Here is a 14,768-nt window from a genome sequence, read left to right on the forward strand (position 1 = left end):
TTTATGTAAAATGCATTTACGTTGTTTTGGCATACCTAATGGGAGGCCATGGAAATTTTGCATTCATTTGGTAGTAAAGCTGTCTGTTGACTGAGGTTATGTTTTTTAAGTTTGAGGTTATAAATAGCATCAATATCTAGTGCATTGTTGTCAGTTTTACTAAATAGTTTGCAGTAGAAGAACACTCAGACACCTCGGGAAATTCAGCAACATGTTATGTTCATTTTGATAAGTCCGCATGTCAGACACTTTAGTGACGGAAATCAAACAGTGTGTCCAACGTTAAAAAAATAAATCATACCTCTCATACCACAACGTGAACGGTGTTTAAGCAAAATATTTTTCATCATTTATCACCACTGAAATCTACATGATTGCTCTGTAATTTTCGTCACCCTTTAGAAATTTCTGCAAACCACTTTTGCATAGGTTTTAGAGCTTCTTTATTAAATTTCTTTAATACCTTTCTTCACATTAAGAAAAACCAACGAAGTGATGTACCTTTTGTCATTTTTTCTACTTATTTTCAAGAGTGTTGCAAACTTGATTTCCATTTTTCAACCATTTTGTTAATTGTACAAACGAGATTTTTTCCAAACATTCCTGACAGTTTGAAAAAGACCTACTCAGTCCAAGAATGATTATTACAATTTTCAAAGTAATAATAACGTCTATTTTATATAAAGAAAAGAGCGTTGAAACGTTGATTTTGTTAAACAAACGATATTTTATAGTCTGACAAATTTCTCGTGTCGAGTTATTTTTGAATTTGCTTTTTTTATTAGATATCTATTTTAGCCTGACCTCAAGCTTTACATTTGTTTTTGTTTTTAATTTGCGGAAATCAAAATATCACCCTGACAAATAAATGTTTATTTTGGCGATTTTTCTTCGTTTATTAACCAGCATTTTTACTTCCCCAAATACTGCCCGAATTTATAATTTTTGCTTTTTCTCACTTCGTTTTTACCGACGGTGCAACAATGTATTCTCTTATTTTCAGAATTGAACGTTCTCATTGAAAATTCCTTCGTCACACGCTTCTAAAAATATTCCTCAATAAAAAAATTCAATTTTCCGCGCCCCCCTAAATTACGACCACCATTAAATAATGTACACGCTTATTATTTATTTCCAGAAAAACATCGACTTGTAAATTTCCATTTTTTAATTCGTTTTATGACTCGGAGAACACGAAAAAATTATTATCTTCCCGTCAGCCATAAATCCATAAAGGTGATGTCTCAAATACGTATCTACGTAACCATCTTTTTGATAAGTATTAAGTAAGTTTAATTAGCGTTAATGATTTTTTCGTAGTTGTTATTTATTACACCGTAAATGTAATAATGGAGGTCAAGTAGAACAGTTCTTTTTACCCATAATGGTTGATTTATTTTTGCAAAGCACACGAAACAAAAATAGAACGCTTTTAATAATGTTTCTGACAAAATAATTTTTCAATTTTTTCAAATTTCGGTTAGAATTTTGTCCGTCGCTTGCTGATTCAAAAACCGACCACGTCGCCACCATTACGTCAGAATTACCTATTCTTTAAATAGCCCATTACATCAACCCGCATGCTAGCACCCAAGAAGGATAGAGCCGTCAAAATATGACCACTTGTCATCGACGAGGTTCCCCATTTGTATTTCCATTTTTTTTCCAGAGATTTTTAATCGGCGCAATTTCTCCGAAGGCGTTTCACTTCGTTTTGATTTTTTCGTGGCCGTTAGAACACATGCGAACACGCAACGATCCCATTCATAACGAAACTAATTTTGGACCTCCGCAAAATAATTTTCCGTCGAAAACGCTCTTTTGATTGTTCAATTCCGAACAAAAGTGAACGTTTTGCTGCGGTATCACGTTTAATAAATTATACCTCCTAGAGAAAAAATGTCCCGAATTAATAATTTCGTGGGACGGTCATAAAACAAGAGTGTGTGTATAAAACGTCGGACAAATTATCGTGGTAGACGAGGAAAGGAGTAATCTTATTAACGTTTCGAAAATTAATAAATGGTTTAATGGCCGTACCGGGCCATGATGCCTGAGTGAAATTTATTAAAACGTTTGATAAATATTATGATTACTCAATTAATGGCGTTCATTAATATGAATTTTTTGTCGACAACGCGACCGAACCAAAGAACGAACCGTAAAAATACGTTGAGATTCGAGTCAACCTATTAATTTCACGTGTTTGTTTTCGACAATAAAACTTAATAGGTTTGATGGTTTTGATGCACAATTTTGAGAATAAAAAACTAAATTTATGGGCGTTTTACTGACCAACCACCCACGCCACAGGACAGTCGTCCTGTCGTAGGTATCTGTAAATTCGAGATTGAGCCATCGTGGCAACGTGCAAGATAATCCAAAAAGCGCAGAAAAGGAGTAACCTATTCCCAAAAAAATATATAGGGCGATCGCGTCAGAAAGTACTCCAAACAACAATAGTACATTGTGAGCAGTACACTAAGTTCTACAGCGTGAATTTTGAAATAATCGTAAAAAAAAAATTCATTCAGTTTGAAGTAAACAGGAAAGGCAGATTTTTGAAAAAACAAAACAATATATTGCACCTTTCCTACACTGACAAGATCTTATTTCTTTTTCGTTTCATCAAAAATTTCGAATTTTTGGGAGATCGGTACAGTTTTCAAAGTTATTTGACAGTGAGAATTTTGAAATAATCTATTTTTGAATTTTGTAGAAGTTAAAATAATGCTTAAGAATAATTTTTCGTTTGATTTTAAGTTAACACAAAAGGCACACTTTTGAATAAAACAATCTACACCTTCCTACATTGACAAAATCTTGTTTCTTTTTCGTTTCATCAAAAATTCCGAATGTTCGGTGATTGGTACAGTTTTCAGAAATTATTATAAAATATCTGTGACACTAAGGAATTTGAAAATATCCACCTTCGAGTTTTATGGAAGTATACAGTGGTGTTTTTTTTTTTTGGTTTTCCTCTTTTGTCAATTATATTTCACTATTTTTCAACACTATTTCCTATCTCTATTAAATGTGAAAGTGACGTAAATATGAAATAGTTTTGAGAAATACTGAAATACAATTGACAAAGGAGGAAAACCAACAGAAAAACAGTGTAAAACAATCCAAAGCAACAAGAAAATTGTTCCGAAAAAATTTAAATTTGATCAGTGGGACAATTATACAGGGTGTCTCAGCTAAGACTTTTGAGCCTAATAACCAGCGGATTTTTGTGAAATTTAAAATGCAGATATTTTAGACGGTGAAGAATAAAATCCCATTAATGCAAGTCTTAAAAACGTAATTTTTACATGCCTTTTTAAAATGTTGAATCAATTAAGATTTACATAAAAAATTGATCGTCAATAAAAAACGCTGTAGGGAAAAACTCGTCCTTGAAAGACGTCTGGTTTGCAAGAAAAAAGCAAAGAACTGTGTTAAACGTGGCTGCAAATGCAAAAACGTAGACGCGTATGAAACAAACGCGTAATTTTGCAGAATTTTGGTCATCCCTTTTCGCAGAAGCGCAGGTGACATATTTGACGTTTACCTTGCTAACTTTACAAACACTTACAAAGTTAAAGACAACATTTGGACGTAATTTATTATACTGGATGCTTTAATTCTTCCATAAAGGACTAAAACACGATCGGGATATTTTAGCAAGGTAATTTAGTTCACGTACGCTTCCTGTGTCTTCAAATAAATTGACGACTCTCTTAACCTTACATTTTGTAAAGTCTACATTTGGATAGTGTTCCACGAGAAAACGAACTGTGTCAATGAAGTTCTTACGACACTCTCCATAGGCAATTTTTTTTTCCTTTGTCAACAATATTGAAATTTCTGCCGCTGTAGTCTATTTTTAGAGTATTTTCAATAAATTTTCACAATTTGACGTTTCTAACAAAGCGCGCCCAATTTTAACAGACTTTAAAGGGTGTACAAAATGTTGCTTGGCACTTAATCATCAATTGTTTCAAAAGGTAACTGCTCAAATACCTTCAAATTTTACATTAAATTTTTAACGACAAAATCTAATCTTTTCGTTGAATCAGACAAGTGATTTACTTAATTGTTTGTGTAGACCCCTATTTTTTAATGTTTAACAATCTAATAACAATCGCGCATAATTTTCGATAAAGGAAACATGTGTTACTTGAGGTAATTTTATTATTGATTGAACCTTCACGGTCTAAAATATCTGCATTTTAAATTTCATAAAAATCCGTTGGCAAATAACCAAGATATTAGACTCGAAAGTCTTAGCTGAGACACCCTGTATACACAGGATGGTGTATCTTCTCCAAACGGTATAAATCTTTGGGAATAGTACCTAAATCTACAGCGTGAATTTTAAAATAATGTTACTCGTTAAAGATTCAGACATTTCCTCTAATTTAACGAAATTAATTTTGTTCAGTCTTATCTTAAAACGCGAGGCGAATTTTTGAAAATATTTTTTCTTTTTTTTACAATAACCAAATGTTCTGTTTCATTTTTATTTTTGTAAAATTTAGATTGTTCCGTAGATGATACAATTTTAACAAATGATTTGAAAATATTTTTGACAGTAAAACACTTGTCAAAATCAATTTTTGAGTGTTACGATGATAAAATGAGAAAATTGTTCATAAGAAATTTAAATTTGATTAGATACAATAATTTGCACGGGGTGTTAATGGGTTTTTAAGATTGTTTTGTCTTAGAAACGGTTCATTTAACGTATTTTACACGTCACATTGAACAATGAACAATTAAATATTTTATTTCGCCGTGACGAATGATTAACTGGTGAATTGAAAAGTTTTTAGAAGCTCTAGAGTGAATTTTGGAAAAGGATGATAAAAGTGCGTCCGAATTTCGCTTTATAAATTACGTTTTTATTAAATTTAATGTACAAAAACATACCATAGGTACTTAACAATCGAAAACAGGCATCCTGCATATATATTTTTGTTCTCTTAGCGTTAAATCACAGTCTGGATTGATGCGATGCTTGCGTCGTTCCTCGTCCAAAGAGAAAGGAAAAATCAAAAATCAAAAACGAACAATCACATCACCTTTTTTTTTCACTACAACTTTTCGAAACACCTGGTGTTCGTGAGCATTTCGCGCGTCAACCTCCACACTTGCTTGGCGGCGTTCTCCAGGGCGCTGGGCGACTTGCCTTTGAACAGGTCCAAGTTGGGGAGGAAGTAGTGCGGACAGCGCTTGCACTGCAGACACGAGATCAGCTGGAGGAAGATGCCGTTGATCCTGTCGGCGATGCACGCCTCGTCCCACTCCGTTTCGCGAGGGTGTTTTTCGCACTCGTACAAGAGCAGGGTTTTCATGTGGTAGCTGGTGACGGGGTTGCCGGGCAGGTCCAGGTGTCTGTCTCGGAGCGTCTTCAAGATGCTGAGACAGCGCTTCCGGCAGCCGCCCTGCAGGAGTCGGTTTTCCGCCTCGAGGAACGACAGGACCCAAGCGTCGCCCTCCATCGCCGATTGTTTGCCTTGCAAGGCGATGCACTCTTTGGAGAGGAGGTCGAAACCCTCGGTCTTCACCTCGACGACGTGGTTGGGGTGCGGCCAGGGGATCTGGGGGAGCGGCCAGTGCGCCGCCGATCGGGGCCACAAGCCGGCGCACTTGAAGGCGGGCGTGATCTGGACGATGAAGCGCTCGCGGATGCGGAGTTTCACTTCGGTGGTGTCGGCGATCATCTTGACCGAGTCTCTGTAGGAGCACTTATCACAGGCTTGAGCCACCAGGGTCTGAAACCTGGAGCGCATCTTCCTCGCCGAGAGGTAGCCGGAGGCGGTGATGAACTCGACCCACAAGGACATGGAGCGCTTGCGGCCGTCGCTCAGCTTGAGGACGGCGCAGCCGGGGAGGGTGCCGTCGTCGACGAAATTCAGGACCCCCATCTGGTTGAGGTAGATGACCACTTCGAACTCGACGGGAGAGATGACCTCGAGTCCGTCGTAGCGGCCGTTGTAGTCGGTCAGCGAGGAGATGAAGCGCGGCTCTTGGACTTCGACTTCTTTGAGGACGTCCTGGACGACGCGGCACACCTCCTGTATTGTCTTGCTGATCTGCAACTTCCTCGCCTGGACCTTCTCCGTGTAGTACTTGTTCAGCTGGTAGACCATCTTGGACTGTGCCGCCAGCATGTCCGGCGGCACCAACATGTCGACGTCGTCGAAGAGTTGCCGGCTACTGGAGCCGCGTCGGTCATCCGGAGCCACGGCGGCCGTCGTCGTTTTCGGGGGGGCTGATTAGGTGTGTGTATGTGTTTTTTTTAATTGTTGATGGTCGACGGTGATGGATCGCGGGTGGCGAGCGGTAAGACACTGAGGGAAGGAGCGCGCCTGATCAGGTAAGAGGACCACACCCCTCTCCATGGCCGGGGCGGAGTCGAATCGTGTCGGTGACGCCTCCCACCGTCGACCAATCCCATCGAGCGTTGGCGGCTTCTGATCATTTTTCGGTGGTGTTTTATGGGTCGATTCGATTAAATGTTGCTTTGTCCGCGGTGTTGTATAGTTTTGTGTTGACAACGGATAAATGGCCGAGTACAAAGGCGTAAATCACAAACGTCACACGGACGTTCGGTCCGATGGAGAACGTTGTAAATTTTCGGGGGCGGCTTTTGCATATTATGTTTTATTTATGCAATTTTTAAATGAAAGCGAACGGATTAGCACGTGCGAACGGCGGCCAGGGCGGAATTTAACTCTGCAGATTTATCAAAAAGGGGGAAATTATTCTTTTTTGCCGACGCCATTATGCCCAACGATAAGAACTTAAATTTTCACAAACTTTACGATTGCGGATGGTTTATTGCAAAAATGTTTCCTCCGTGAAACGGAAAAATTCGAGATTGTTCCGTTTATTTATTTTTACATATCTACTCATTTACATATCGAAAGAAATTGTTGCTCTGCATTAAAAAAAGAAACGAAAAACCACCACGTGACGAATTTCAATTTACGTGAGTCGTTTGGTGCTTTGTATTTGTTTAATGGTTGGGCTATAATCGCTGTCTAGACTGTGGAACAAGAATACCTACCTATAAATTATAACTTAATTAAACGTGGTTATTACATATAGGTAATAAATGCAGGTCGAGTTTTATACAATTAAATATAAAGCAACATACACAACTGTTTTAGTTAACCATCGATATTCGTTTCGGTAACTGACTACCTTGTCCTATAAATAAACTGACATTTTTTACTATCGATAGCAATTGTCCTTTCTCATGGTTCTTTTTACGTGCGTTCTTTAAAAAAATGTATATGATAAATATACATTAAATTGCCCAATGAATAATACCTAGATATTTAAGTTTAATTTACGTACCTATCTACTTTTTTGATCCAACGGTCGAAGCCAATAAAAGGGCTTGGAAGCCTGCAAGATAGTTGAACTTTTCAAAGTACTGAAACAAGGAAAGTAAAAATTTGCTATCAAAAGTTAGTAGTCCAAAGTAAAGAAAAATATACCGTTTCCATCTTTAGGAAAATTTTGACCCTAAATGTTATTTTCTTGGGCCATATCGTAACCTGTCTCAACTGAAATCAGTAATTTTTACAGTTATTTAAGATATAAGTGTAAAAAGTTATCTTTTATTGCACGAACGGGTTTAAAATACGACCAAAGTACGAGGGAGTATTTTAAAGGATGTGAGTGCAACAAAGGAACTTTTTACACGTATGTCTTACAACATTTTATCTACGATCGTGAGATCATGGCACCGGTTTCAACATAAATTTGTATAAAACAATTATCATTGATTCAACATTTTATGAATAATCATAATCGTTTGAGAACCACCTCGTTTAGCAACCTACTTGTTACAATGTTTTCAACAAATTGTATTGAATTCTGACAGTTCTGTGCGATAAAAGCGTGCACTAAAAGTTTTATGGCACGATTCCGTCATTTCACTAAACGTCAACTTCGACAACGATTTTTAGTGCAAAAAGTGCCTACTTTGTACACGATCGTAGATAAAATAATTTTTCTTAGTGTGCAGATATTTATAAGGATCTTTTACATTACGTTCTACGTTAAATTCACGTTTTTAGATTTTATTGAATTAGGTATTTGTTGGTCTTCATTCTTCACCCTCACGTTCTTTTAGGTGTACTTACCTATTAAATACATTATTCTTGTCTCTTTCTGTTGTGTTTGCATTTTTTTATTAGGTTTTTTTTTATTACAACAACACATTTTCACAAGGACAGCTAGTTATTAGGTATGGCTGTTTTCATTCCTTCTTAAGATCCTCTTTTACTTGGAAATCTTGTAAAGTGTCAAATATTCTGAAGACAATTGTCCAATTACCCAGTGCTTGAATGTTTCCAAGTGATATCTTATCTTTGCTTCAAGACGTGAAGTGCATACCTAGCTGAAAGCCACTAGTTTTCATCTTCTATTATGTACTTGTGCTCCTAAAGGAATGTCATGGTGTAGTAAGGTACCTTGTGTTGAAGTAAAATGGAGATATTTAAATTACTGCACATGATTTCATAAAAACAAAACGAACAAATTGCTCATTATAACTCGTCCCTTTTGTCACGAGAGTAATTTTAAATCTATACAACTTTTGCAGCATAAAAGAAGGAATTAAGCTACGAGAAATTAATTACAGGAAATGAAAAAACATGATGTGACTCAAGAACAGTACAAAAACGTTCCATGTGGCCAAATAACGCACTAATAATGAGTTTTTAGATTTCTAGAATGAGTATAAGGGGAAGAAAGTTTTGTTCGGGGTGGCCGTTATAGGTTCATGTTTTCTCTATCCACATAATTAATCTAAGTAGATAATATTTAGGTATTACGTTTATTTAAAAAAAAAATCTTTATTTTTGCATTGGAATAATCTATGAAAAATGTCGTAAGATATGTCTATTTAAAAAAAAAAAACATTTTATCTTCCTAAGTTAAGTTTTCATCTTAGTTCTTCTTAGGCACTTACTCTACGGCCCGCTTTATTCACCTTCAAGTAAATTTATCTGGTCAGTAGTTGCGATGATTTAGAATCTGCTATTGGTAGATCCATGGTAATTAATTACCCTTCAAATAAAGTTACTTGAAGGTGAATAAACCGCCCCTTAATGTAGTAATACCTAGTTATTTATGCAACGAGTTTCTGTGTAAATTGGGCTTTTCTAATTGCCCGAGGGACAAGATTAAAACACGAGCGTAGCGAGGGTTTTAAGGCTTCGAGGACAATGAGAAAAGCCCAATTTACCCAGAAACGAGTTGCATACAAAATTTTATTGTTTGAAACGACGTCCCTGGAAGCTTCCAAATCTTTTTAAAATGGTTTCGCATTTGTTTTTGACAATTTCAGAAATGTAACGTTGAATGTGTTGTCTAGAGGGCAACGGTTCGTTATCTGCTCATTTTGCTTTAGGGCAGTTAAGAGGCAGTTTACAAAGGAGAAAAATGAGAATTTACCTATGACAGTTGAAAACAATAAAATAATTTTACTATTTGAAATATTTTTGAGACTGTGTACCCACATACTACAGTTGGTTGCAAAAAAACGGGAACTGTCAGAATAAAATTGACACATATAATTTTTTCATAGTTTGAAACCTTCTTACGAGAAATAGGTTAGAATTGTGGTTAAAATTCAATCACATTTTTAAAAATTATTCGATAGGTATTGTCAAGTAGACAATTAATTCACAAATGGACAAAACCAAATTTACATTAGGAAAAATTTCATTTTCCGTTTTTTTGCAACCAACTGTACCTACCTATTTTAACACCAACTTTGGTTATTTTCCAATATCTAACGATGAATATTTTACGTCACTCAACCAATCCAATAACTTATTTATAATTTTATCATAAACTAGAACTAGACCAGGTCTGACTTAGGTAGGTATATTAATTAAATGAACCAATTTACCTTAAAAGAGTAGAACTCCTTCCAAATAGAGGTAGATTTATTACAAACATTTTTTACAACGTAAAAAAAAAGCTTTTGTTACTTTTTCAATAAAACCTTGAGGAGCATAAATAGAAAGTTGAGGACTTATGCGTATACTTACGAAAAGTTGATTTGTATCTTTATTTTGAAAATTCGTAAATAATACCTAAATAAAAAACCTGAAATCTAGGTACAGGTCTCCTACAGGGTGTCTATAAATGATTGTCGGGTCAAGCCAGCTTTTAACACCAAAAATCTGTATTGCAAAAAATTGCAAATACGTCCGGTTTTAAACCTAAACAAACTGGCAAATTTGTGCAGGATTTAGCCAACAACCTAACCTGAAAATGTGACATGCAAAATTTGCCGAATTTATTCTACATTTGTAAGAGCATAAGTACGAGTATTTCGTTACTTTTAAGTTTTTTCAGTCATTAAAAAAAAATGTTTAACGAATTTTAATCTGCTTAACAAAAAGAACAGATTAGATTCAAACTCTTCGAAGTAGAAATCGCTCTGAATTTCTTTTTTAATGGCGGGAATAATTCTTTGAAGTACTCCTATTTTATTGTCCCTTCACTTGGTTCAATATCACCAAATATCTCTCGAGTCATTTAAATTTAATTTTCTTGTTAACAGTAAAGGTAAATCCACTAAAATCTTTTTTACGGTTTACATTCTTTATTCATTTTAATATGAATAACAATCCAACTATTTTCGACGAAACCTGAAGTACAAAGATGCAAAATTAAGTAAAAAGTTAAGTTTTATTGTAGCTTTCTTTAACAGTGCCAAGTTTTATTTGCGATCTTTATTTAGCAAAACTGTCGAAAAAAAAATTTACCATATCTATATGGGTCTGAATTTATTATCACCCGCTGTAACTGTTGCTATATTTCATTAATTTTACAACTTTTGAGACATTAATTGAACGTCAAGTTTTTTAAGACTTTCTTCAGTAAACTTTGTTTAATCTGAAGAATTTTAATATTCGCGAAAAGTTGAAACAAGTCCAATTCCAGCAGGAATTTCAAACGAAAACTTTTAATTAGATACCTACCTACTTAATTAATGAAATAATGGTAAATATTGTTCTTTTTTATTTATTTATTTATGTTTCTTTATTTCATTCTCTAATATCTCTCCCAATTGTCTTGTCTTTCGTAGACAGAAAAGTGAAATTCCGTTACGTTTCGAATTTTTTTCCCACAGCGACCATCAGTCACTCATCATTGACGTACCGTCAAACCGGCAACCATTTTATCTGCAAATATATCAAAATGACAATTTTTTTACTGGTTCGCAAACTAGTTTTTTACCTTCTTAATTAGTGCCCAGTCATAATCGTCGTAATGTAGGTATACCAGTTCCAGCAACATAATAAATGAGATTTTTCAACGATTTTAATAAAATTTTTACAACTTAATATGAAACCAAGGTTGTAAATTCGATATTGAGGCTACGTTAATTACCATAAATCGGTATAGCGGCTGTATAAATAAATACCTGTATTAACTTATTAAGACATTCTATCCCACCTAATTAGTAACAAAATATTTACTCGTGTCGTTTTGCTCATGTTCGAAAGCTGTTTGCCGGGAACGTTCTCCTCGTTGTGTAACAGTTGCAACACTAATTGATGGAGGTCTGAATTGAAAAAATAATAATGCATGCGGACGTGTACGCTCTAGCAACAATCCTCGAGAAAAACTGAAGAATTCCTAATGTTTTAATTTGTTCGACACATGATACGTCGCTCATAACAAAAAATGTTTTATCGGTCGCCGCTTCGACTCGCGTAACAAAACTCTTTGTTAAATTGTTTAATATTTAATCGTGCAATGTAAATTAACTCCGACACTCGTCATAATAAAGTAGAGAGTCTAATCGTGTTGATTTTAAACACCGACACAAACTAATACGGATATTTATGGAGATTGAGCCATTATTGTCATTAACAAATCACGCTTAATTGTCACGTGTTCTTCATTCTAATTATGACGGCAATTTTGTTGCGATCGTCGGTCTAATTACTTCGTAAGGATAAAATTAAACGACCATAATGTGTGCTATTTTTAATGTTTGTCGATCGGTCGCGATAATTGTCATTAATTGAGAAAAACGGACCTGTTAATGCGCGATGGGGGCCATAAATCATCTTAATTTATTTCAAAGTTTATATAATAGATTCTTGATACGAGCCGATTAATGATCGTCTACCTCTAAGGTCGTCGAAAGGAGGGGCCCCCATGTTTTATTAATTTATTTCTCCACGATTCTAATTAATACCATCCATGCGCCGCGACAGTAATTCCCGTCGCTTCTAATTTATTTTCCCCTTGTTTTTTTGAATTAATATTTTTTTATCGACCGAATGCAAAGCTCGCGAAAGAATTTGTTTGTTTTTGGAAGGTGAATAAAATTGTCGGGGTAGATTTGGAGACGGTTCTTTAATAAATAATTTTTTCGTCGTAATCATAATAATATAAAACAGATAAAAATTTCACACGCAACAAATAATGTAATAACAGTCTTATTGTTGTACAAAGAAACTATTTACAACGGACTATAAGGTACAAAAATATACATACAGTACGGTTAAATAAAATAATTAAAGCGTTTTACCAATTAGTAGACTACACTGTTGACATGTACAAGTATGGCACCGTGACGGGTCCTATTTTAAATATTTGCAACAAGTTTCGGCCTATACTTGCTTCGAATGCGTATACAGGGTGGTCACAGGAACGGTTAGAGTTTTTCCAAACACCTGGTGTTCGTGAGCATTTCGCGCGTCAGCCTCCAGACTTGTTTGGCGGCGTTCTCCAGAGCGCTGGGCGACTTGCCCTTGAACAGGTCCAAGTTGGGGAGGAAGTAGTGCGGACACCTCCTGCACTGGAGGCAGGAGATGAGCTGGAGGAAGATGCCGTTGATGCGGTCGCCGATGCAAGCCTCGTCCCACTCGCTCTCCCGGGGGTGTTTTTCGCACTCGTAGAGAAGAAGTGTCTTGAGGTGGTAGCTGCTGACGGGGTTGCCGGGCAGGTCCAGGTGTCTGTCTCGAAGCGTCTTCAGGATGCTGAGACAGCGCCGGCGGCAACCGCCCTGCAGGAGTCGGTTTTCCGCCTCGAGGAACGACAGGACCCAAGCGTCGCCCTCCATCGCGGACTGTTTGCCTTGGATGGCGACGCTCTCTTTGGACAGGAGGTCGAACCCTTCGGTCTTGACTTCGGCGACGAGGTTCGGATGGGGCCAGGGGACGTGCGGGATGGGCCAGTGCGCCGCCGAGCGGGGCCACACTCCCGAGCACTTGAAGGCGGGAGTGATCTGGACGATGAAGCGCTCGCGGATGCGGAGTTTCACTTCGGTGGTGTCGGCGATCATCTTGACCGAGTCTCTGTAGGAGCACTTATCACAGGCTTGCGCCACCAGGGTCTGGAACCTGGAGCGGATCTTCCTCGCCGAGAGGTATCCGGAGGCGGTGATGAACTCGACCCACAAGGACATGGAGCGCTTGCGGCCGTCGCTCAACTTCAAGACGGCGCACCCGGGCAGGGTGCCGTCGTCGACGAAGTTGAACACGCCCATCTGGTTCAGGTAGAGCACCACTTCGAACTCGTTCGGGGAGATCACCTCCAGGCCCTCGTAACGACCGTTGCACTCGGTCAGCGACGAGATGAAGCGCGGCTCTTGCACTTCCACCTCTTTCAGCACGTCCTGCACCACTTTGCACACCTCGCGGATGGTCTTGGCGATGGTGGCCATCCGCGTCTGCACCCTCTCCCCGTAGTATTTGTTTATTTGGTAGAGCATCTTCGATTGAGCGGCTAGCATGTCCGGCGGCACCAACATGATGATGCTGCGCGTGCCGTCGGTCGTGGACTGAGCCCCGCTCAGGTGCCGAACACGAGGAGGAGGTCGCAACGCGAAGGCGGTCCTTTTCGACACGCCTTCTCCGTCCTGCCCCGCCAATAACAGACCGCGCAGCTCGGAGAGATGTGCGTTAATGGTATCGATCGGACGGAACGCCCTACGCGCACAAGCTCCACCTCCATGTCCGGTATCTGATAAACGACGAGCGGGTGTCTGGGGATTTTTCTTCGGGTTCGAGGGGTTGGTGTCGCGAGATTTATCACCATATCAAGATAATTTACAAGGGTTTGATTTGTTGCCAGACGAAAACATTTCTTTTGAATTTTCTATTCTTGTAGCGTCTCTGGAGACACCTGATTGATCTCGGTCGTCGTTCACTAATTGATATTGTGCGTCTCCGGAAGAATTCGAGGATCGGTGCATTTCTTTGCGGCGAGACGGTACGATTTCTCTTTTGGGGTGCCGTTTGTATTTATAAATAAAGAAAGGAAAGATATGCGAGTGGTGCTTAATCCGGGAGAGCCGGTGATCATGACGTAAAAATAGAGAAAAGAGCAACAATGCCGACAACATGATACGGCTCCACAAGTTTAAGTACGCCAACAATGGTCGAACAATGAAGGCAAACATTTTTGTATGGGCCGAAAGGGGAACAAAGAGTCTCCCAGCAGGGGGGTATCGAGTGCCGTGCGGCACACGAGCAAAAGAGGCCGGATTACCGCTCCTTTGTCGTCATCATCTAACCATATGTTGACTATTGGCGGATCATCCTGTCTCTTTCCCGTTGACGTCTTCATCACCTCTCGGCGGTTCGCGCGGCGGGATTTATTAATGGAGTTGTCGGTCGGTCGACTTACCCGAGGTTAATTTTTGCCGGGACGACTAATTAAAATCTCACTCGAAGTGTTAATGGAGCGACTCTTTATCTAATATTAGAATAATTCATTAAGAAGATCGG

The 14,768-nt window shown here is 38.2% G+C and overlaps 3 protein-coding genes across 5 annotated transcripts in view; 1 reads left to right on the forward strand and 2 right to left on the reverse strand.

The window, feature by feature from the left end:
* Nucleotides 1–14,768, forward strand: part of rg (rugose) — a 164,831-nt gene that overhangs the window by 129,759 nt on the left and 20,304 nt on the right. The gene's annotated exons all lie outside the window — the stretch shown is intronic.
* LOC138133607 (protein mab-21) lies at nt 4,865–6,334 on the reverse strand. The gene has a single exon (XM_069051546.1). It carries the CDS (start codon nt 6,174–6,176, stop codon nt 5,079–5,081), a length of 1,098 nt encoding a protein of 365 aa, XP_068907647.1. The 5' UTR covers nt 6,177–6,334; the 3' UTR covers nt 4,865–5,078.
* Nucleotides 12,372–13,817, reverse strand: LOC138132788 (protein mab-21-like). The gene has a single exon (XM_069050445.1). The coding sequence runs from the start codon at nt 13,787–13,789 to the stop codon at nt 12,692–12,694; it is 1,098 nt and encodes a 365-aa protein (XP_068906546.1). The 5' UTR covers nt 13,790–13,817; the 3' UTR covers nt 12,372–12,691.

Source organism: Tenebrio molitor, chromosome 6, assembly GCF_963966145.1.
Source record: "Tenebrio molitor chromosome 6, icTenMoli1.1, whole genome shotgun sequence".
NCBI lineage: Eukaryota > Metazoa > Arthropoda > Insecta > Coleoptera > Tenebrionidae > Tenebrio > Tenebrio molitor.